This window comes from Onychomys torridus, chromosome 1, assembly GCF_903995425.1.
Source record: "Onychomys torridus chromosome 1, mOncTor1.1, whole genome shotgun sequence".
Taxonomy (NCBI): Eukaryota; Metazoa; Chordata; class Mammalia; order Rodentia; family Cricetidae; genus Onychomys; species Onychomys torridus.
Genome location: NC_050443.1, coordinates 172,971,614 through 172,996,842, shown reverse-complemented (window position 1 = coordinate 172,996,842; position 25,229 = coordinate 172,971,614). Strand labels below are relative to the sequence as shown.

The 25,229-nt window shown below is 46.9% G+C and overlaps 1 protein-coding gene across 1 annotated transcript in view; it reads right to left on the bottom strand.

Annotated features, from left to right (window-relative positions):
* Nucleotides 1-25,229, bottom strand: part of Rbm20 (RNA binding motif protein 20) — a 209,416-nt gene that overhangs the window by 4,397 nt on the left and 179,790 nt on the right. The window contains exons 8-13 of the mRNA XM_036176419.1: nucleotides 22,602-22,681; nucleotides 16,424-17,093; nucleotides 11,571-11,675; nucleotides 9,849-10,503; nucleotides 8,081-8,230; nucleotides 1,311-1,432 (exon numbers count right to left, since the gene is read on the bottom strand). Of these exons, the coding sequence (XP_036032312.1) occupies nucleotides 1,311-1,432; nucleotides 8,081-8,230; nucleotides 9,849-10,503; nucleotides 11,571-11,675; nucleotides 16,424-17,093; nucleotides 22,602-22,681 (1,782 nt within the window). The remainder of the gene's footprint in view (nucleotides 1-1,310; nucleotides 1,433-8,080; nucleotides 8,231-9,848; nucleotides 10,504-11,570; nucleotides 11,676-16,423; nucleotides 17,094-22,601; nucleotides 22,682-25,229) is intronic.

The following is a 25,229-nucleotide window of genomic DNA, read 5'->3' as shown; positions in this document are numbered from 1 at the left end:
AGTGAGCTCCAGAGATCTGGCAGACCTCCCCAGTGCTAGGATTATAGGCATGCATCACCATGCCCAGCTTTTATGTAAGTACCAAGGAGCCAAATGTAGGTACCTGGCAAGCATTTTACTGACTGATCCATGTCCTTGCCTCTCAACTTTGGTTCTGACAGTAAAAATGCAGCTGCCATGAAGCACTCAGCCCCTCACCCACACCCCTGCAAATGAAATACATGTAAAACCTAGCCTGTGCCAGGACTTAATCATGAAAGCTACATTTGCATTAGGCTCCTCACACAGTCCAACATCAGTTCAAGTTTTCCTGGTGTACCTGTCAGGGAGCCAGAAACCTCTGCCGCAGCCGTCTCAGATGGGGCTTCTGTTGGGGGCCTTGGCAGAATGCCAAATACTAGCATGCTCATTGACTTTAAGACACTTTTGAAAACCCATCAACATCTCTGAAATAAATGCGTCTTGCAGTCGATAGTCTCTTGCTCCATTTGCTGTACTGCTTTTCCTAAACTGTCTATCTGGCTGAGGATGTGGCTTTGGCACAGAGTATGTGACAGTATGTTTAAATTCCCAATCCCCAAAGAATAAACATGAAAAAATGGTATTTACTAATAAAGGCATCTTAGATTGGATGAAATGTGGAGTTCATGACATTTTATAAGCGACATTTTAACATAGTGCATTGCTTAGCTTTTTCCTTTGCCCCTGGCCTCCCACACTCAACTAGAACCTACAAGGAATTTGTCTGGATTTGTTGCTGTTGTATCCACAGTGCCTAGAACAGTTCTGCATGTATGCGTTGCAGCCTGTGACAATCCTTTGCTGTGCTATCTGAACATTTAAATGGGGCAAAACTGTGGTTATCATTCCAGTAAAACAGGTTATCTGCATGGAGGAAGAGGAATGGAAACACCCTAGCCTAAGCACCCAGGCCTGGCTGAGAGAGCTAGCTGTGCCGGGTGTCAGGAGAATACCAGCAGAGCTGGACTCTCCATCTAGTTGGGGTGGCCAGTGTTTAAAAGACCACTAGGGTGCTGTAAGTACTAAAGCAGAGTTGATGCTCTGAGCACCCTTAGGATGAAGCCATTCTGTGGGACAGCCTGGCAGAGACAGCTGTTCTCCACGTGATGGGAAGAAGTATCCATTTACAGGAGCATGTCTACAAGGTATGCTTGGGGAATAGCAAGTCCCTATGGCCTGGAAGATGAGAGTTCAAGTCAGAAGTAAGTGAGGCCCAAGACTTCTGGGCGCTGGCTTGTGAAGGGAGACTGGGAATTCCCACAAAGGTGTACAGGAAGGCGAACAGTTACCTGTAAGTTCCTGTAGTGGACAGTGCTGCGACAGTGACTCACTTTGGCTGCCTCCTCACTCGTGTAGAACAGACCACACAGCTTGCAGTAAAAGCCAGTCCTGGGAACCACGAACTCCACTCCTGGGGAAGGGAGGGGAATGGACAGGCAGCGTTAGGAAGTGGTGGGGGACGCCATGGTCCCGCCACATTTGCTGCTGACTTGGGCGGTTACCAACTCCTCCAAGCCTCACCTCATTGTCCCCATTTGCACCACAGCCACGGAGAGCAAGTGCCTACTCCACTCACAGGTGGTTGTGAACGTCGGGGCATGCTGTGAGAAGAATAGAGGGCACACAGCACATGCTCAGTGTCCTGCATTTCATGGCTGAGTCCATGAACCCACCTCCGAGGAGAAGGAGGCCTCTGCTTGTCTAAGGACTTCATGTCTGTTTGGTTCCCTCTCTGCATTTGGGACCAAGAGTATAGGAAAATTCTCTGTATTTTGAGGTTTGTTTTAGGATCATTTTTATTAAAGAAAAATAAAACTAAATAGAAGAGGAAAATTTACCCACTCTCTCTAATGCAAACATGTTTTCCCATGTGATTTGTTGTAGACCAGGCTGGCCTCAAACTCACAGAGATGCACTTGCATTGGCCTCCTGAGCACTAGGAACTAAGCCTAGGGTATTCAGGTCCTACATGCTGGATGGAAGTCTTCCCTGTGTGAGCAGAACACAGCAGCTGAGGGAGGGGGCTGCTCTCATGTCCTCTGCTGGGACAATCTGAGGAACTGGGTTGAAAGGAGAAAAGCAACGTGGCACTTTCTGTAGGGAGGAGGATGAGGTACCCATTCTTCAGTGCCCTGAGCCTCCTAGCCACAGTCTGCCCTCCTCTTCCTTCACTGTGTGCTCAGTACACAGGAGATCCTGAACTTGTAAACAGAACTTTCCTTTACATCTCAACAACAACAACAATAATAATAAATTTATTAGTGGGAAGCAATGGTCTGAGGGAGGACAGGAGAAGCGAGGAAGCCCAGGATGACTGCCTGCAGCCTGCCAGCCCACAGCTCCATACTGCAGCTTGGAACTGTCCCTTGCTGTCCCTCTCCTGTGCCCCTGTCTGCCTGCTATCTGCAGAGCCCTCAGCATTCAGCCACAGTCCCCAGAAGCAAGAGGGTGTCACTCAGCCTAGCTGTCCCAAGGGGCTGAATGTCCTTCTCCTTCACCCTCTATTCTTACCCTCTATGCAGAGGATGGACACACGGCCCCACTAGGTGGGGAGGGAGCTGGGGGATTAGGGGTTGGAGAGCAAGCTCAGGCTGCTGCTGGCAAATGGGCATCAAGCAAGGCCCAGCACCTCTTTTTTCTGCTGTCACAAAATAGTTGGGAGCTGGCTGCTGCTCCCAGGAGCATCAGAGACATATAACCCAAGAGAAGAGCTGCTAGGTCAGAACTAAGTCAGAGCCCCACCTTCGGTCCTGTCCCAGGACCTATGGGCAGCAGGGTGCAACTGGGCTGTACCTGGAACATAGGCCTGGAGATTCAAGTGAAAACCAGACCATGGACTCCTCATCCCTGTCCTGGGGTCCCCAGGAGAAGTAGAACCACCTCAGGTGAGTCCAAATTGTACAGCCATGGCTCCTTTCAACCAGAGGGTTACAGCTACCATCTGTGGGGTTATGTGTGAGAGTTCCCTTGAGCAAAGTCTCCTACCACGCCACCAAAAACAAAACCAAAAAGCTTGGAAGCAACAGTAACAGCGTGGTAAAACGGCATTTAGGGTCAGACAGGCAAGCACTCTTATTAAGCTGTGGCCTCAGAGGCCTTGCTGGACTTCTCTGAAATGAGTTGTCTGTAAACTGGGAAGAATGACAACACACACCTGTCACTTTGTGTGGTGCTCAGAAAACATTAGCTTAGGAACACAGAAACCAAGCATCCGAGCACTGGGCTTCACCCACTCTCCAGCCTTTCCCAAGGCTGCCCGGAGAACCACTTCCATGGCTTGGCTGTAACTTTCTTCCCAGGCCCTGCCCAGTGGGTTGGGTCAATAGCAGTCATCAAAAGACAGCATTAGGGAAGGATGAGTGGGGACAGAGGCTCCTCAAACGACAGTACAACCCAGGAGCTGTGGGGACACCACAATGCCTGCCACCACTCCCTTAGGATGCCCAAATGTAGGGACCAGAGAATGGCAGTACCAAGAAACACTACCATAGCCATGGTGAGATCAGGAGCCACTGAGTGCTCCATTTCTTCAGGCTTTATTAAGTACTGTCATTAAAACAGCATTTGCCTCCTAATAATAGCTCTTGGCATGGATAATTATGACTCTGTCTTCCTAGTAAAGCCCGTGTTGGAAAGAGGGGGCAGCTCACCCTTGCCAGCGTTGCTATTTGGTTATAGTAAGAGCAGGCCTTGGCAGGCTCACACGCCTGGAGTCACAAAGTGCTGGCCTGAATCACAAGTGCCCTTCTCTAGCCACGAACACCCCCAGTCCCTGACAACAAGATTGACCTCCCCACTCTCCCAGTGGGGTGTCCTGTCCTTGCATCCTGCATTTCACCTCTGTGCTCTCCACAGGGACCGGAATGCTGTCTCTCATGGTTCTAGAAATCTCTCTGCAGTAGTGACCAATCCTGGAGTGTAAAGGGTTACAGCCCCATCGAGAAGAAGCAATTCCAAACAATCCATCAGACCTTCCTAAATTCCTGTTACTGGAAGGCACTATGGCCTTACATTCATTTCTTCCTCAAAATAAGTCTACATGGAGGCTTCTTTTACTAGGTTCATAAAGACAACGAGCTCAAAGCAAAGAGGTTAAATAAGTTGCTGTTTATCGCCCAGGCATCAAATAGCAGAGACGTAATTTGAACCCGGGAATAAGAGGCCACAGTCTGTGCTCTTCAGCACAGAAATGGCCTTTCCTTTACTGTTCCTGAACTGAAGGGCAGTTGGCAGTATGGCTAGGGAACAGACATCCCAAGTTCCTGAACTAGATGTGTGATCTTGAGAAAGCTCTTTGATCTCTCCTCCTGTCAAACACAGAAGGCAGACGCATCCCTTCCTGGAGGGCGTGGGAGTGTGGAGGCCAAAGAGCTACGGGCTTTCTGGGCTAATGAAGATGACCTATAAGAGTTCAAGCTGGAAGCAACTTCAGTGCCCATCACCAGGTAGCTAGGGTGTGGTATATCCAAATCCATAAAGCAGTACAGATGCAGATGTGTGTCAAAACAGATAAACCATACCCTTTAAATATGTGTCCTTCATTGTATACCAATTACACTCTAATATAGCCCTTTATAAAAACAAAATCAGATACCATTTTTCTCCTAACAGGTTGGTAGGGATTAAAACCTGAGATAGAGAATGGGAATTCTCCCTGGAGGTGGCACTGAAAGCTGTTATCCTCTTTTTTGGAGTGCAATTTAGTAGCAATTATAACATTTTCAATGCAAATCTACACGGCCCCACAATGCACCCAGGCTTGGCTAGCGTCCCATCCTACAGAGATGCTGGCATGTGCACAAAGGGAACCACACAGCACATATGGACAGCAGCAGAGGACAGAGGCCAAGGACACACTCCTAGAATTGGAATCCTAACACCAGCCCTCCCACCCAGGAGCCCTGGGTCTGCTTCTGGGATTCCCTACCTGTGAAGCAGGGATTTCAACTATCGCCTACTTCATCCATGTTTGGAGAGTGCTCAATAATGCATACAGAGCACTAACAAAACTGAGTGGTGACCAAGGACAGTAAATAAAGCTGAGCTGTTACCACATGTTCACCATGGAAAAACAAACAAGCAGGAAACTACTTAAGTGTTCATCTGTATTGGGTCAGCAACTAATGGTGCAGATTTCAGGATGGAGTATTCACAGTGGTTCAAAAGAGAGTGCTCTCTGTGTACTGCCATGAAGAGATCTCTAAGACCTGCTGCTACAGAGCATGGAGTGTACGGGAGAAAAATCATTGAGCAGGACAGTTAAGACCAGGACTGACTTTATATGGTCTTTGTTTTGTTTTTAATTTGTTATAAGCTTTCACCTTTTCTGTAGTGAAAAGCAATAATGAAGACATGTGCGAGGAAGCAGGAGTCACTCTTAATTTTTGCTGTCCCTTGATTTCAAGTTCGTGCTTGAGATTTGCTCCACTCTCAGCTCCCTCAGGGTGCAAGGCACAGCAGTACGTGATCCAGCCAATGTTTGCCAAATGGATGACTCCAAGGACGAGCTGAAGCCTCTAAAAGGCAGGTTCTGCAGCACTGGTGTCCGGAGGTTACAGTGCCTGAGAGCATTGTGGTTCATTCTATGGAGAGGGATCAGTGGTAAGAGTGCTTGTGTGAGGACCTGAGTTCTAATCCCTGGCATTCACATAAAAAATCTAAGTGTCGCTGCACCATCCTGAAACCTCAGCATTGGGGAACAGAGAGAGGCAGATCCCAGGCGTTGGCTTGCCAAGGCCCAAAGTGTGAGGGGAGCTCCTATCTCAAGGGAATAAGGAGAGAAAGCTAAAAGAGGGCCCATCTGATACCTCCCTTTGAACTCTATATCACATGCATAGGTACACACACTCACGCACGCATGCATGTAGTGTGTAGCCATCCCAGCCTTGGCCTGGAAGTTCCAACCCTCATTGAGGCTTCGGTAATGGTCACGCCCACAAGCCGGGGCTGAGGGAGGAAGCTGAAGACCCAGGATCCAGAGGTGAGGTTTCTCTTGGTTCCAGGACCCTGGACGCTGGAGGTAGACCGAGCAGAGTTCTCCAGAGAACACCGCCGGACTGCGCCATACCTTTGCCAGACCCTGCGACCTATCCCTTCACTTGTAAGTTACCCCACAAAATAAACCTCCCTTTTAACTACGTGGAGTGGCCTTAATAATTTCATCAATACAGGCACACACACTATACATATGTAAATGTTGTTCTGAGAGATACTATGCAGCAAGTTTTTTAAGAACAAGATTTGTTGTTTTTCAAATCTAATTCTATAAAAGTGGCATATTAAAGAATTAGAAGGAAAATAACAGAGAAACATGGATGGAGAGGTCAAGCCTCCACACCACACCGGTGTCCTCCCTGGGTTACCGCTTGGCCGACGGTTTCTAGTTTGTCCTGTGACACCTTCCTGAGGGACATTTCCCAGCATCCCTCTGAAAAGCTGCTTCTCCTCCACCCCCCAGTTTTTAGTGTTTTAGAGACAACGCAGAGGTCACAGACCTCAGTCCAGGAGATACTCACCAGTGTACACCACCGCCCTACTCACCAGTGTATACTACTGCCCTACTCACCAGTGTACACCACCATCCTACCCACCAATGTATACCACTCCCCACTCACCAGTGTACACCACTGCCATACTCACCAGTGTACACCACTGCCCTACTCACCAGTGTACACCACCGCCCTACTCACCAGTGTACACCACTGTCATACTCACCAGTGTATACTACTGCCCTACTCACCAGTGTACACCACCATCCTACCCACCAATGTATACCACTCCCCACTCACCAGTGTACACCACCGCCATACTCACCAGTGTACACCACTGCCCTACTCACCAGTGTACACCACCGCCCTACTCACCAGTGTACACCACCGCCATACTCACCAGTGTACACCACCGCCATACTCACCAGTGTATACCACCGCCATACTCACCAGTGTACACTACCGCCATACTCACCAGTGTATACCACTGTCCTACTCACCAGTGTACACCACCGCCATACTCACCAGTGTATACCACCGCCATACTCACCAGTGTACACTACCGCCATACTCACCAGTGTATACCACTGTCCTACTCACCAGTGTACACTACCGCCATACTCACCAGTGTATACCACCGCCATACTCACCAGTGTACACCACCGCCATACTCACCAGTGTATACCACCGCCATACTCACCAGTGTACACTACCGCCATACTCACCAGTGTATACCACTTCCTACTCACCAGTGTACACACCGCCATACTCACCAGTGTATACCACCGCCATACTCACCAGTGTACACTACCGCCATACTCACCAGTGTATACCACTGTCCTACTCACCAGTGTACACTACCGCCATACTCACCAGTGTATACCACCGCCATACTCACCAGTGTACACTACCGCCATACTCACCAGTGTATACCACCGCCATACTCACCAGTGTACACCTCTGCCCTACTCACTAGTGTATACCACCGCCCTACTCACCAGTGTACACCACTGTCCTACTCACCAATGTACACCACTGTCCTACTCACCAGTGTACACCACCGCCATACTCACTAGTGTATACCCACCATATTTTCATAATTAGAAACCCACCCATTGGTCCAACCCCTTCTATGGAAGAGGAGACAGGCTCAGGAAGGCAAGACTTGTCTGAAGACACAAGAACATTCATGAACAGATGGACAAGGGCTCAGTTTCTGTTCCATGTACCCTCCACAACTTCAGTCTGCTCAGTGGCCTCAGAGAAGCAGATCTTTCAGGGAGAAAAAGTCATGCAGCGTTGTTCTGGGACATATGAGACAAGGACACACAGGAAGATGGCAGCAAAGGGGCTTCCCTGATGGGAAACAGGCCTTTCTATTCACGGTTCGGTCCTGTGGGTGTGAGGTCTGCTTTGGGAGCCTGAACCTGTAAGAACTTTACCATCTGCAGATCTGGGTTGCTGCATCATACCTTCAAAACAGCAAGGACTACAGCCCTCAAGCTCCTCCAAGTCACTTTAGAACTGCCATCTCTTGGAGCAGTTCAGGAAGGACTGTGCGTTTCACTTACCTAGAGGAATGCTGAGCTCACTGAACACGTCCTCCGGCTCCCAGGAAGGCAAAGAAAGCGGCTCCTTCAGCTCTGCTTCAGTGAAGTCTGGCGATCTCACATCCAGAGATTTCAGTTCCATGTACCTGGAGTTTTCTGCAAAACATGAGCCTGTGGGGTGGGGGTCGGAGACAAAACACACACACACACACACACACACACACACACACACACACACGGAGGAGGAGGAGGAGGAGGAGGAGGAGGAGGAGGAGGAGGAGGAGGAAAGAAAAGAAAAAAGAAAGAAAAAATAATGAAACACACAACAGGCCTCAAAGAGTTCCTGTAATTCCATCCCCTGCACTGTGTGATTGGGGGTTGTCCCTTGGACTGCTTAATCATGTGAGGCTGGGGTTGCTAATTAGAACCAAAGTGCTATAATTAAGAGCATTTTCCACTGCCAAAAAAATGCCATATGCCATAACACTTGGCACATCTTTGCACTTGGCACATGGGGATGGCTTGGTAATACCTTCACTTGGATGATCCGCCCTTCGCTACCCCCAATCAGTATCACTCCATCTCTGCAGGCAGAAGAATCCTTAAAGGGCAGAAACTGGGCTAACATCCGCCAAGCCTGAACAAAGGCAATGCCACCCTCACCCATGCCTGTGAAGCAGCACAGTTAACTATGAACTCCAGATACTGGGTAAGTTAATAGACCTCCAGACCAACACTTGTTGAGACCCGTACCACAAAACAAAAAGGGACTCAATCAGATAGAGGTGAAAATGTCAGTCTCTTGATTTACGCTTGTTCTAGATGGGCTGGGCCGCTGTTTCTCTAGCAACAGCAGACTGATCAAGACAGTTTCCATGGAGACTCAGATCCCGGCTGGTGAAAAACTGCTCAGGTCAGCTTGACATGGAGGAAAGCCCAAGCCTCTGGGCTACCCACCAGCTTGAGCTACCCACAAGGCTCTGGGATGAGATTTTTTTTTCAGCCTGCCCCGTGTTCTCTTCTTCACGGGTTTTACTCCAGCCTTGGTCATGCTGTAAGTTTTCTATAAAATGGATCTCTAGTTATTTTCACTGTAAGAGTCTTAAGGACTACTCACCCTCCCTCCACCTACCCCCCTTTCCCCAGCTCTGGGTGGATCTGTTTCCACCTGGCAGAGCAGCCAGGGGCTTAGTCCATTTTAGACTCCTTAGTTCATGATGTCACAGCGCTGAGCATGGACACATCACCTCCGGTGGAGGTGGACTTGTCCTCTTTCACGATCTGACCCTGGAGAAAAACAGTCTGAGGCAGTCAGAAGGGAAGCAAGCCAAGCCCTTTAGCAAAGTCCCACTTCTTCTCTGTGCGATTTTCTCTCACCTCCCCCCTCATCAAAGAAATAATCACCAGGGGGTCTCCACTGTTCAGGAAAGGGCAGCAAGCCATCAAAAAGAACCCAAACTTTTTTTCTTTTCAAATACCGAAAGCTCAGCCTGATCTTAGTTGCCCGTGCCTATGTGGGACCCCATAATCAGAGAAATCGGGCCTATCTGAGGCTGCCTCTCAGAACTCAAGAGGCTCCTTTCGGATTTCTTTCCCCCATTTGCCTGAGAGCTCTGAACAGTCTAGCCCCACCTTCAGAGGCTTCCTTCTACACATGACTTTCTGCCTCAGCTTTAAAGTGAATTGAAAGTTCCCGTATGTCTGTTCCAGTCTGCACATGCCCACATGTCCTGAGGGACGTAGTGGTCCAGTCTGCCCAACCACCCGTGGAGGAAAGGAAGGTAGTTACCCTCGGTCAACGCGCCTTGGCAAGCCTGGCCTTGGAGGTCGCTTTCAGTAGGGGGGCTGGCTTTCTCTTCCAGGGTGCTGACTTCATGATCCCCATCTTCAGGGGACCCCTTGGCTTTGCAGTCATTGAGAAAAGGGCTGGACTGCCGCGCCCTCTCATCTGCTGGCTGGAGGGAAGACATTTGCTGGGCTGTGGGGGCCAGACGAACATCTGAGTCCTCTGCTCCTCTTGCCTCCTTCTCACAGCAATCTGAGACCTCCAGTGAGAGGCCTGTCGCGCATTCAGCTGGCTTCCGCTCAGCATCCAGATTTAGGCCAGGCATCTCCATGCCCGTGTCATTGGGACAGCTTGTGGAAGTAGATGGCAGTTGTCTGGGCAGCGTGAAGCTGATTTCTGTACCCCCATTCCCTATGGTTTCCCCTTGCTTGGTGAAATCTTTGGCCAAGTCCAAACCTAAGGTGGCTGTCACACAGGGACATATTTCAGGGAGGATTTTGTCTTTCTGGGCAATGGGCATAATTTCCTCCAGCTCTGGGATGTCTGGTTCCATGATGAAGTCTTCTTCCCCTACTTCATCCACTGTGACCAGCTCCTCCATGTTTGTGGGACACCAGCTGTCCCCCTCGGCCTCACTTCCACTCTCCCAATCTTGTTCCTGTATAAGGATATAGAATGGGTATCAGATGGTGACTAGGAATATTCATCCAGAAGCTGTATACATTGGCTATAGAAGCCCTTGTGCCAGAAAGACCCGAGTGCATTCTTTCTTCTCTGTGGGAAGCGTTTACTGGGTACTTAGAGGATGGGGGCCCCCCAAGTCTCACTTTACTCCTGTACCCTTAGGAAGGCGTCCAAATTGGCACAGGCTTCAGAATAAGCTCTTGATGCCTGATCTGCTGTTTCAAATGACACAAAGGCTCCCTACCCATGCTATGTAATAGGTATTCGGTAAATATTTTTGAATGAATAAACTATAAATGCAAAATACTTATCAGAGCTGTGTCTGTGTATGTGTGGACATCACTAAAGGTGCCTGAAGAAAATCGACTCACAAATGTGCTCCAAACCCCCCTCTCTCAGCAAAGGTGCAACTTCTGCGCTCATACTTGCCCTCCTGTACTTTTCCCCTGGAGTTCCCAGCAGCCTACGGATTGGCACACAGACTCAGGAGGGTAGTTTCCCCTGACCGGAAAGGCATGACACTGGCCATCATCCAAGGACATTTCTTTTGCCTGTGGAAGCCCAGCCCAGGAGGACGATAATTGGATTTTGATTTTTAACTAAGTAAAAATGGTCTTTAGAAATTAACAATATGTCTTGTTAATCTCAGGGTCCGGACCTTCTGCAGTAGGACTCCAGCTTGTGTACTTATGTCTCCCACCCACCAGGGACCTGACTATTTTGGGAGCCTGGCTCTGAAGCCTGAGTCTTTTCTGGGCATGTTTTCTTTTAGCAGCACAGCCAAGTTAAGTTGCTGGAGAGGGAGGCGGAGCCCAGACATGTGGCTGAAGATCTCCCCAGTGAAGACATCTGAAGATCTCCCCAGTGAAGACATCTGAAGATCTCCACAGCCATTCCTCCAGAGGCGCTAAGGCCGTTGGTGGAAGCACATAAGGAGACTTGCTCACATCCCACGTAGCCACTGTCAGCCATAACTGACTCCTGTAATGGAGTCCCTGATGCTAATGTATGGCACCACCCACAAGTCGGGGACAAATTTACCTTCTTTGTCCATGTGTTTTCTGGATCAGAGGACTCTGTCCCTTCCTGCTGTCCACCCACTGATGGGGGGCTTTCTTCCATGCCTTCCTGTTCCTCAGTTCCAGCCTGACAAGGGAAAAACAGAGCCAACAGGACCAAGAGTGAGCAGAGAGGCAGGAGAAAGAGGGAATATAGAAAGAGAGGCAGATTTACATGCTTCTCCCCCATCCCTCACAGTGCTAGGGAAACTGAGGCTCAGATAGGAGTTGCTCACTCACACAGATAGACAGAAAAACATTCTGAAGCTGGCCCATTGGCTTTCGGGGGACAGAAATCCCTGGTGACCTGAGTGTTTGCAGTGAGAGTGACTATAAGAAGCTAAAAGTGACCTGACGTGTACAGGCAAGACACTGGCCACTGTGGTGACATCTCCCTCCAAAGACCCCCCCCACACACACACACACTACTCCTTATGTGTAGGAAGGGAGCTGTCACCCCACTCGTGCTGTGAACCAGTCAGTCCCTTGCTTTCCTCCTCCCTCCTAGTCTCCCCCAGTTCAGGTCCTCAGCATACTGACTCACATCTAGGTAACGGAGCAACTGAAAACAGGTGTTTGGTTTGAGAATTAGGGTTGCTAGGTAGCAACCGGGGGCAGCAATCTGTAGTCCACACAGCACTTTCACAATTTTGAAGTTACGTGTGTGTGTGTGTGTGTGTGTGTGTGTGCGCGCGCGCGCGCGTGCGTGCGTGCGTGCGTGCACACTCCTGTATGCACACTCATGAGAGTGCAGGTGACCATGGAACTCCATCAGATCTTTCTCATGGAGCCAGAGTTGCAGGCACTTGTGAGCTACCCATTGTGTGTGCTGGGAACCAAACGGGTTCTCTGCAGGAGTGGTGTGCACTGTCACCCAGGGATTCCTTTCACCACCCCTGCAGTTACATTTTAAATGGTTATATAAGTAACCACACAAAACCCTGAACTTGGCCTCTTGGCCTTCTTCGACTGAAATATTATCAACCTGATCCTTTGCAGAAAAGACTTTGGGTCTGGAGAGATGGCTCAGCAGTTAAGAGCACTGACTGCTCTTCCAGAGGACCCCAGTTCAGTTCCCAGCACCAGCGTGGTGGCTCACAGCTGTCTGTAACTGCAGTTCCTGGGGATGTGATGCCCTCCTCTGGCCTCCACAGACAGCAAGCATGCAAGTGGTGTACAGATAATCATGCAGGCAAAACACCCATACATATGAAATAAATAAATACTTCTAAAAGAAAAGGCTTGCTAATTCTCACTTTAGAAGTTTCTAGAGTTTACTCTCCCATGACTTAACCCTTGGTCACTAACTCAAGGCTACTCCCTAGGCTTCTTTGGGATAGAAGACATTGTATTTTATCAACATTCTTGGCTGAAGTTGGTTCAAAGTGAAGGTTCTAGTTTTAATTACTTACAACCAGACACACACCCCCTTGAGCTGATAAGGAGCCAGTTGGAGCAGGAACTGGGGGCTGACTGGTATAACTGGTTATTACTGGGTAGGGACAGTTGAAGCAGGGGAATCTACTCTGAGCTTTCCTCAAGTCTTCTGTGGGCAGAGCAAAGCAGCTACAGCTGTCCTTCAGCTACCAGAGCCAGTGATGGCCGTTGACATTGTTGTTGTTTTAGTCTCCTTGAATAAATTATCCCTAGCCCTTCCTTATGAAAATAAACTCCCATTTATGAGCAGTTCCTGCAGACATAACTCCTGGTCAAAACAGTGAAGCATTCCATCCAGTTCAAGCTTGGGGAGCAAAGGGTGGTAGCCTTAATGATGTAGCCAGAAGCCCCTCACAACAAAACCATGTAAAAAGGAGCAGGGCAGGGAGTTTCCAGGTTTCTTTGGCCCTCTAGACAGCTCTAGGTGAGAAGGGCACTTTTGGGGGAACAGACAAATGGAATCCATACCCAGCTCCCTCACCTCATAGAGCAAGGCAGTAGGTGTCAACAGTGGCTCTTGTGGACAAATGCATCTCACCTCCCAATACATTAACCACACCGGCCTCTAGCCATGAGGAGCCTTTGCATATGCTGCTCCCTCTGTCTGATCTTCCTTTTCACTCCCGAAGTATGCAGCCTTCCTTCAAATCTCCACAGGGAAGCCTTGAATCCACTACAGCTACCAACAGCATCTTACAGCTCTCCTGCTTAGCAGGAGTGAACACACTCCGAGAATGACATGGCCTTTCCACCATGTCCCAGAATGCTAGGGGTCTCTGAACCGAGCACGAGCGGTTTCTTGTGTGTGTGTGTGTGTGTGTGTGTGTGTGTGTGTGTGTGTGTGTGTGTGTTGCCCACATGCATATGTGTGTACATGTTTGTGTACAGGCACATATGTGCACAGCATGTATGTATGCATCAGAAGACAACTCGGGTATTGGTCCTCATCTTCCACCTCGTTTTAGACAAGGCATCTTTGTTGTTTACCATGGTACACACCAGGTGGCCCACAGGCTTCCAGAGACTTTCCTGTCTCTACCTCCCATCTCATCATAGGATCAATGAGATTATAGACATGTGCTACTACATCCAGCTTTACCTGAGTCTGGAGACATGCTTACAATGAAAAAATGTACCCACCCTGGACTTTCTAAAGCATGAGAGACACCATATATATCTGTAGAGCTGGGTCTTGCTCTAAGAGGAGGAAGATCTGGTGACGGGCATGCGCTCAGCATGGTAGCCACCATCTGGAGCTGAGCAGTCACCAACCCTTGCTTGGCCTCACTCATCCTACCACCCCACTGGCTTGGCTTGCCTGGATGCATCATGGTCCTTGACTCCTCCCTTCTAGAAGGATGGCCTGCAGCTTCTTTCCCTCACCCTCTCTCAGTGACTTGATTTCTTTCCTTCTTTCTGGGGTTCTAAGGTCAGGTCTGGATTTGGCCACCTGTTACCACTGAGAAATTTGGCCACCTGTTCTCCACCTGTAGAGATTTCAGAGCATCTGTCAGGAGCATAAGCTTACTAAACACTGTTGCGGCCTAATGTTCACCCCTACTTAGCAAACGTTAGAGTGTGTCCTGGCTTTCAGGAGTCAGACCTTTGCCTCCTCCACAGACACTTGTTCAACACCCACACTGTGCCAAGTTCTACTCCAAGGACAGGGACAAGGCTGTGACAAGGCTGTAAACACAAAAGATTACTGCACTGTAGAGATGGCGTCTGAGGGTTGTGGGGTGAGAGTAGACACTATGTTACATAATGCTACTAAGCAATGTGTACACAGATTACCCGGAGCACAGAAAGGCAAGAGGAGACAGAAGTGGGGCAGGATGTTGAGATGTTACACAGCAGACGTAAGTAACGACAAAGATGCTAAGAACAAGCGAAGTGGACTTCTGGGGAAGGAAGAGTCCATGCCAAGGGGATCCTGTGCAAAGGCCTGCCTACTCACCCTGCTGGCCTTTCCTTGAGGTGCTGAGACACCCCCAACTTCTTAACCACTTCTGAGCAAATACAGCTGTCCTGTGGTGTCTGCGGTGTGTGTATGTGTCCAAGATTCCTCTCACATGCAAGGGTCTGCAGGTGCCTAAGGCCCTTATATAAAATGCCTCCTATTTGCCTATAACCCACACATATCCTCTCATAAACTTTAAATCACCTCTGGCTTACTTTTTATTCCTGGTGCCATGCAAACACTATATTAATAGTTATCTTGCTGTCTTCTTTAGACATAACATTTTTTTAAAGGTTTGTAGATGTTCATTCAAGACAAAACTTATTCACAAAATATTTTCAATTTGTGGTGAGCTGAATCCACAAACATGGAAACCAGGGATACAGTTTTAAAAAGTGTATCCTCTTAAAATTATCAGCTGGCTTGCCAGGTTCTCAGAACCCAGTGGAAGTCTTCAACGGGGCACAGTGAGTCTACCCCACCCACTTCTCTGACATCACCTACTGTGCAGCTCCTGGTTTTCCAGTTGAGAAAACATGGCAGATTTGAGAATGGACAACAAAGATTACTGGTAGGACCCCCGGCCTTCCTCTGTTTATTTATTTACTTAATTAATGAATTACTTATTTACTTAACTGGGGGTTGAATCCAGAGCCTCTTATAACTAGGCAATGCTCCACCACCGAGTTTTATCCTAGTCATTCACATTTTTATTTTGAGTCAGGGTCTCACTAAATTGCCCAGGCTGGCCTTGAACTTGAGATCCTTCTGCTTCTGTCTACCTCTCTGGATTGCAGATCTGTGCCACTAGGCCCAGGCCTTCTCATAGGATGCTAAGCATCTGTCCACCACACCTTCTAAGGTATTTGATCCTTTGTGGTCAGTGATTTTACATCTGTGCTGGAAACTGATCACAGCATAACTTTGAGGGTGGTGGCCATTTCTCCTTTCCTGTCCTTGGAGCCCCAGGGCCAATGATACTTTTGGCAGGTGCATAGGATGGAGCAAGATCTAATCTCCCTTGGGTAACTGTGGGTGCCAACACCCAGGAACACTCCACCCTGGGCACACAGAACTACAAAGGGCCCTTTCCATCAAGTCTCTCCTTAACTTCTAGTGAAGGCAACAAGGTCCCATGGGACTTGGAGCTAGATCACTAACTACAACTCTGGCCATCCTGTTTCCCAACCCAGTCTCCTTGATCGAATAGCATCATGCTCTGTGTTCCCCCCTCTGGAGTAACAGCGATCCAAACTTTGTGGGGTTGCTATGAGGATTAAGTGGTATAGTTGACAGAGTGTACTTTGCACAGTGCCCTGAACATGGCAAACAGTCAGAAACATTCATTCCCTCTGCACATGTTCATCATCAATATATGAGGCTTGGGATTTCCCTCCAGGCCAGCCTCAGCTTCCTCAGGGTCTCGTTTGCATCATTACCTCATTCTCTGCCACTCCGCTTTCTTGTTTATCATCAGCTCCTCCCTGGTCTCTGTCGGGTCTCTTGGCTTTACTTTTCTCACTCTGCTTGGACTTGGCACCCTCAGGCGCCCTAGTGATCTTGAGTTCCAGTTCATCTTCCTTGCCCGAGTCTTCTGGGGCAGGGTGCCGAGTTTCCCGAAGTCTGGCCTCTTCTCTCCTCCTGGACCTTCCCGGTATTTCCTGCTGCTGCTTAGGGTATTTGTCCAACTTGGCTTTAGGCTCTTTTCGATAGTAGCCATCTTCCCGGCCTTTGTAGCTGGACAAAGAATGGAGTGGGCTGGGCGACCCTGACCTCGGATACCTTTCCCGGTGGCCCCTCCCTCCTTCAAGTCGCTCATCCGACTCAGCTTTGTCCAGTTGCCTGGGGTAGTGTTTCCGGTCGTGTGCCCACACATCTGTCCTGTCCCTCTTGTGCTCCCCATTCTCCCCCCAGGGCACGGGCTCTCGGTCATCCTCCCTCCTGGCATAGGGAGAGTGCCCCCAGGAGTCCCGGCCATTGCCCCAGTCAGCCCGGGAAGGGCCTGGGGGGCTGTGGGAAGAGCTGCAGGAAGTGAAGCTTGGAGTGTGGGACCTCGGGGAAAGGGATCGGCTCACTGGGCTTCGAGAACGTGGCCGCTCTGCACCATATCTGGGAGGAAGGGAAAAAAAAATCAGTGTTTAGAAGCTGCAGAGCCCATACCCCACACCACCCAGATGTAGACACACACAGCTCCTCTCAGAGATATCCTTGGAACCACCTACCCTCCCCACCTGGACATCTGTCAGTCACAAGTCAGCACTGCACAGAGTGGCCAGGAACACACCTGTCCTCTCTCTTGAATGACAGGCATGGATTTCCACCTAAGCGGCTCTCTGCCCCTCCCTACAGTCCGCTCCTAGGAGCTGGGAAAGAGATTATATTGATTTGGCTTAGTCCTACCTTACTTCCTCTTGGGAGATCTGTTCAGGGTTCGGACCCCAGAACAGTCTTTTCCTGGGGATGTACAGGGTGAGGACTCCAAGTAAAGGGCTAAGTGGTGTGCTTGCCATGTCGTCCTTGGAGACACTGACCACCCAGACCCGATGTTGCTTGCTTATAAGACTTGAAGCCACCCCTCCACTTGGACCCCATCAGATTATCGGTGATTTACCTTCCTTCTCCCTCTCATTTAGACCTCATTACAAGCAGTTAGGATTCTGGGAATGGAAGAGGGCTGCTTACAGATGGGGAGTGGCAGGAGTGAGGAGGGAGGGTCAGAGGTCAACAAAACAAAGAATTAGGAAGAAATTTAAGGGTAGGCAAAGGTCTCCGAACTCAGACCTGTTCAAATTTGAAAGGAGGACAGGAACCCCTCAGGAAGTGGATCTGCCTAAGGTTTGGAGTCAAACTTCAAAGTCTTCCCTCTCTGGTTGCCACGTAACCACAGGTGTCCTTATACACACCATTAAAACCCAAGTAAACACCATTTTAAATAAAAAAAATCAGGCAAATAAAAATCCCAATCCTGAGCACTCACATGCTCTCTGAAGGCTATTGAGTGGATTACCTGAATCACACACCTGACACCCTAGAAGGATGGGACATTTTCATTTCGTTCTCAAATGTAGAACAACAATGTACCCCTCACTGCCAGGACCCAGAGCTGCACCTTTTCCAGGACTAGGTGCATCTCTTTGGCTGGATACCTGTCCTCTACAGTTAGGTTAGAGCATCCCCTGTGGCCACCCTGGAGATTGCAGGCCTGGTTATGTTTTCCCATCTTGAGGGTCATAAACATCAGTTAAAAGAACTTAGTTGGGAAATTATAGCATTCAGCATCCGACAGAACTGATGTTCAAGAATCAGGTGTGTTTTTCCCATCTACATCCTTACTTCTACATCTACATTCAGCTCGTGAAAAATCAGTAACTGGCTACCTCTAAACAGAATCTCTGACACCACTATGGACACCCAGGACGTGTCAGTAAAGTGTCAGCTTGCCCCACAGAGCCAGATATCAACTCTCAGTTGCTGTATTCCTTTCCAGCACAGGAGGAACAGCTAGAGAAGCCCAGCATCCCCCATCTAACCTGAGTAGCAGTTCTGGTCTATAGTGTCACCTTTCATGTGAACAGGGAGGAGTAGAGGCTAGAAGGACAGACAGATGATCAGAGTCAAGGGCAGGCCACATTACAACTCAAATCCCCCGTCCTGACTAGTTTTATGTCAACTTGACACAGGCTAGAGTCATCTGAGAGGAGGCAATCCTAATTGAGAAAATGCCTCTGTAAGATCAAGCTGTAGGCAAGCCAGTAAGGCATTTTCTTAATTTGTGACTGATAAGGGAGAGCCCAGCCTTGTGGGTAGGGTCACTTCTGGGCTGGTGATCCTGGGTGCTATAAGAAACCAGGCTGAGCAAGCCATGCGGAACAAACCAATAAGCAGCCTCCTCCATGGCATCTGCATCAGCTCCTGCCTTCAGGCTCCTGCCTTGTTTGAGTTCCTGTTGTAGAATAATCTTTTTTTACATTGTGAAGATGTGTCACTTAGATTGGCTTAATAAAAAACTGAATGGTCAATAGCTAGACAGGATGGGGGGGGGGGGGAGCAGAGAGGACCTGGGAATTCAGAGTCACTAGGCAGACACAGAGGAAGCCAGACATGCAGGAGGAGAGGCAGAAGCCATGAGCCACATGGTCACATGTAAATTAATAGAAATTGGTTAATTTAAGTTATAAGAGCTAGTTAGAAACAAGCCTAAGCTATCAGCTGAGCTTTCATAATTAATAATAAGCCTTCATGTTGTGATTTGGGAGCTGGCTGGTGGGACAGAGAAAGACTCATTACATATGGTAGGAAAAAATAGTTTTAAAATAATAGTAAAAGTCTTTAAAGAAAGAAGTAAAATTAAAAAATTCAGAGAAAGACTTGCTACAAATGGCATCCAATGTAGGGGTATGTATTTCCACATAAGACCTGAGAAAACTTTTAAAAAGTTTCCAAACATACAAAATGTAGCCAAATGTGGCTTCCTAGTCCTGCAGTCTCTCATGCGGGCCAAGTACAATGATGCCTCTCCTAGCCATTGCCTGCGGGCTTGAGACACCAGTGGGCCGTGAGCTAAGCTGCACGGTTTAGGTTTTGCTCATGCAGACAAAAAAGGTTACAGATACACAGTAAAAGCAGATTCAGATGGAAAAACTCCTAAACAGGTTACAGTGTGTTTAACAATGTGCATAGGCTTAAGAAAAAAAAAAGAAAAAGAATATAGACTGTCATAAAAATTTAAAAATAATAAAATCTTTAAAGAGAGAAATAAAAGTAATAAAAATATAGTCATGAAAAGATGGAAAATACACAGAGAATCTGGATTCTGTATGGTGTCTTGTTGAGATTAAATTTTTTTATTATTGGTGAGCAGCAAACAATAGTGCTAAGAAACACTGGATATGGAAACTGCCAAATTAAAGCAGCCTATATATTTTTTAAATTTCTTAATTTCAAAATGGAAGTCAAAAAATATGTTGCATTGGAGAAGAAGTTATGCTTTTGTTTCCACAGAAAATAAAAGGCTGTGGATTTGTTCAAGGTTAAAGAGGATCAAGTTTGATGGGAAAGACTCCCTGAAAATCTTGGCTATAGATATAAAGAAACAAACCTAGACAAACTACATAAAACAAGTGACATATATTTTACCTGCTCAAACATAAAACAAAAAATCATCTTTGGTTGGCTTGTATACAATGCACAGTCCATACCTGTGTTAATGCAGATATAGGTATGTTTTTTCTTATCTTTCATACCTTTATGTGCTTTCAGAGCAAGGAGACCAGAGACCAATGAAAATGGGTGTCCCAAGTGATCTAGCCTCTCAGAGTGCCTCTGTTGTAGTTTCTTCAGAGTTCTGCATCCAGAACAGCTTCAAGGGTGCTGGCTAAGATGGCCCAGCCTCATAGACTATATTCTAGCCAGGACTTAACCAATATCCTAGTTTTCTCAGGGTCCCTCAAAGATCCCAGCACCCCAGACAACAGAAAGCAGTCTAGAGAACCCAACACCCACATTCCCAAGAGGTGGAATGGATGGGTTTTGGTCATTCAGTGGACTATGGATGTTTGTCATTGTTTAGGGGAGTTGATTACAGATTGTTATTGGTCATGGTCAGAAAAAAAACTTAACAAAGGAGATTAGATTCAGGGATCTCTTTCTAAAGAGAAAAAGGGGAGATATAGTATAAAAATAATGAGACAAAAGGGTGGATTGTTGATTCTACTTTTAAACAACCACTAGTCTCAAATATTTTACATTGGTATGGATTTGTGTATGTAGATACAAATTTAAGATTATTTTTGTTAGAACACACTATACATCTATTTCTACTCTTGTTTAAGTTATTGTACCTATGCAGTTAATTTAACAATGTAATGTAATTTTCTGGTCCTTGAACGTTATTATTACAAACTACTTAGGATAATAAAGAAATATAGATTAGTAGTTAGTCACCTATAGCCATCAAACTTGTAATCATGTTAGGTATGTTTTCAAGGTCAAATAGAGATATATTTTAGATTAGATGGTCTTCAAACACTTCAAATACTTACAGAGCATGACATTTAAAATGTTTTGTAACATAGGGCTTTTCATGAAAATGAGACATATCTGTTTCTGGAGTACCAATTTACTTCAGAGAAGATGATGGGCATCAAAGAAACTCCATATGGAGTTTGCTTTCAATATGGTAAAACTCACCATTGGAGCAAGAAACTGCTCTTGTCTTGACTGCTGACAATATGCTTTGTAAACTGGACAAGCAAGCCACAAAGAAAAAAGACTACTGAAATTTGCCAAGATAAGGCGGGACAGTGCTTCAAAATTCCTGTTTCAAAAAAAAGTCTGCCAGACATTCTGCAGGACACACAGGAAAGTGACTGCTGAACTTTGCCAAAACAAGGGAGGGGAATAGTCCTTCAAAATTCCTGTTTCTTAGTTATTCTAGGCCTGTAGGTCAAAGATAGATGCTCCAATGTTACAAAGGAACCTTGGGTAACTGCCCAGGCTATCAGATGTCTCTGCCATTTCTTAGTTTTGGAAGTTGTTTTCTATGCACTTCCTGTTTACGCAAGTAATATTTTATCCTTCTAAGCTCTCTGGTGGAGATTGAAGTTATAATTTTACAGGTTTTTTTTTTTTTTTTACAGTTTTTGATAGTTATAGTTTTACAGTTCCCTTGTTACCAAATCAGAAAAGAAACATACTTAAGAGATGTAAAGTTTATAAGGTTAAAAACAAAAAACTTAAGTTATTTATCCAAAAGGATATTTTAAGGTCTAAAAAGATATTTTTAGAATGATAATACAAGTTATAATAAAAATGGTTTAGGTATAAAACTTTGGACTTATCAAGAGAGAATAGATAATGGAATATTTATTCCAAATATGCCAAATAAGGATAGACTGGACATTGTGAGTGAGATTCTTGCTTGATGATTATTCTTATTGCATATAGTTTCATTTGTTAGAGTTGATACCTTTCCTTCCTATTCAGACAGCATCTGATAATTGTTCTTATTGTATACAGTTTTACTATGTTAGAGTTAAAGCCTTTTCTTTTTTTTTTTTTTTAGACAAAAAGGGAGAAATGTCGTGGAATAATCTTTTTGTACACTGTGAAGATGTGTCACTTGGGTTGGTTTAATAAAAAAGCTGAATGGCCAATAGCCATTCAGGATTTTCAGAGCAGAGAGAATTCTGGGAAGAAGAAGGTAGAGTTGCCAGCCAGACACAGAGGAAGCCAGACATGCAGGAGGAGAGGTAAAAGCCATGAGCCACATGGCCACATGTAAATTAATAGAAATGGGTTAATTTAAGTTATAAGAGCAGGTTAGAAACAAGCCTAAGCTATTGGCTGATCTTTCATAATTTAGAAGCCTTCATGTTGTGATTTGGGAGCTGGCTGGTGGGACAGAGAAAGACTTGCTGCAAGTTCCTGCCCTAATCACTTTGGCTAATGAACTGTTATAGGGAAGTGTGAGTGAAATAAAACCTTTCCTCTCCAAGTGGCTTTTGGTGATGGTGTTTCATTGCAGCAGTATTAATCCTAACTAAGACATCCCCTAAGAACAAGAAGCTAGAAGATATTTTAACCTCCAGGTCTCTGCCCTAAAACCCAGAGCCTCACCTGTCAGCTTCTCGGAACATGTCCCTCTCCCTCTGGGAATGGATGTCCTGGATGATAGCAGCCACATTTTTGCCGGGTTTCTAGGCGAAGTCAGAGAGATCATTAGGGAGCACTGCAGTGTCCGTGGGAAGCAGCTATAACCTGCCTTGCTCATTGCCCAGCCTACTAAAGGAAATGATATCTTTTGCAGAAAGAGAAAGGGGTTGATCCAAAAGATGAGGAGTATGAGAATGAGGAGGACCAGAGTAGGGCTCAGGGTCCAGAGAGCAAGGCATGTGAGCTATAGCTTCATAAAGCAGATATTTTTAAAAAATAGAACTAAAAACTCTCAATCGCAACTGGGCAGGGTGGTGCACACCTTTAATCCCAGCACTCAGGAGGAAGAGGCAGGCAAATCTCTGATTTCAAAACCAGCCTAGTCTACAGAACAAGTTCTGGGACATCCAGGGCTACACAGAGAAACCCTACCTTGAACAAAACAAAAAAAACTTCTCCATTAACCATATCAAGTGTTGACAAAGAATTCTATTAAGAAGGCTAATCAGTTGCTCTTTTCTTCTGTACCTTGTTCTATATGACTTACAAAGACTTCCAGAGCCAGTCAGACACTAGTGAACATCATGTATCTCATTCTAGTCACCCAGGTCTAGTAGACAGAGACTGGAATTCTGCATTCTCAGCAAGGCATGGCTGCTGATCTGCTATTACTGCAGTCAAGGGTAGGTCTGGGAGAAGGTAAGAATGGAGGAGAGCCTATCTGTGGTTTCAAAGTAAGAGTCTAGGGACACAGGGGAAAGATGTAAAATGTTCAAGCTGGGGAGGGATCACCTGTCAGATGTATACGCAAAGAAAAGAAGGACAAAGAGAAGACTCTGATCCTGAGACATGGAAAAGCAAGGACACAGACCCAGGGAGTCAGCACTAGTTGGGACAGCTAGCCCAAAGAGTACCTCACACCTCAGACAAATGGTACTTGTATTCAACAGAAAGTATAAACCTTGACACTTTATAAACATATGCAATGCTACATGCAGGTAACCAGCTTTCCCAGAACACACACTGTCAGCTATCTCCATATCTGCTTGAATGGCACCAAAACCTTGCAGAGCCCAAGGCTGTTGGGAAGAGGCCAAGGCTGGGCCAGGGGCTGGGCAGAACACTCATGCCCAGAATGTTTCCTTCCACCCATACTCATCCCAGACAGAGATGTCTGGACTCCCTTGAGCTAGTCTTTCTGCCTTTCCTTAGACATTAACCACTGCTTTCATGCTGGCAACACCGACAAATAGTGGAGCTTGGGAACACTAATGAGATCCACCAGGTTGAATCACATCTATGTGACAAGCTATTTGACATGGAGGAGGCCAGTTCTAGGTCTCCAGTCTGTGGCTTGTGCTGGAACAATTGGAGAAGGCAGCAGCTGAAAAGCTCGTCCCCAAACCAGGCAACTTCTCAGAACACAATAAAATCCCCAGAGTGGTTTGGACAGGGGCTTCTTTTTGTAAAAAGTTTTAGAGGTCAATGTTTTCTACTCTTGTGGAATTTAATGCCTTCCTGGTTGTTCCTTTCAGGCCCAGGAAAGCAGGAAGAAGAAGAGGAGGACAGCCTTGTGGGGCAGCAGATAAAGGAGAGGTTTTACAGAACCCCCACCCCAGAGCAGCCAGTGTGGGTGGTCAAGACGTACTCAGGCTCTTCTCCTCTCAGATGCCCCAATGCTGTCATCATTCCAGAGAAGTGGAAGTGAAAGAGAATAAAGTCAGTCATGGTGCTCTTTGGGATATCTTATTATTATAAGACAATTTGAATGCGCAAGAATGTAGAATGAAAGTATACCGAATCCTGTCAAATCTTGTGAGATCTATATTCTGACCTTTTCCCACCCTTGAAATTCTTTTGAAGCAAATCTCAGATGTCACATCTCTTCCTCTGTTCTATGGTGACATTGATACAGATCAATACCCACATAGGCAACCAGCATAGTTCTCAGTGTCAATACATCCTACGGCTTCTAATACAGGACAAGAGTCTAAGCCCATGGCAGTCCCAGGAAAGTGTTTGCAACTGACAGACAGGGACCGGAAGTTGGAATCTTAACCCTGTGAAAGTTGGTTCTGTCCTCCAACTGGCAGAGTTTGGGGTCACAGCTTATTGAATGTGGGAGACTCACCTTCTATATCTAGAAAGGCAGAATAACGAGACCTGTTTGGCATCCATCACCAAAAGCCTCAGGGCATGACAAACAGTACCCTTTGAAAGCTGCTGGGATGGAGGTGGAGTTTAGGTCCTCTGACAACTCTGCAGATGTTGGTCTGACCTCCAAAGTCTAGGGAAGATGCTGAAGTCTTCTCCATGAGCCTGAAATTCATCAGACCCAGGCTCTATTAGTGTGGCCCCAGTTGTTTCCGACATGACTGGACTTCCCAGCCTGTAGGCCTTTCATTCAGCTTCTTCCCTCATTGTACAGCTAATTCTCCTACCCTATCTGGCCTTGCCAATCAAACCACAACCTTCCCCTGGCCACAGAGACTGGTTCCGGGATGGGCACATGTGGTAAATTAGTCCAATCAGAATGACTGTCAGAGGTTTTGCGGGAGTAAACCTGGTTCTCTCTTACTGAAGGAGCTAGGG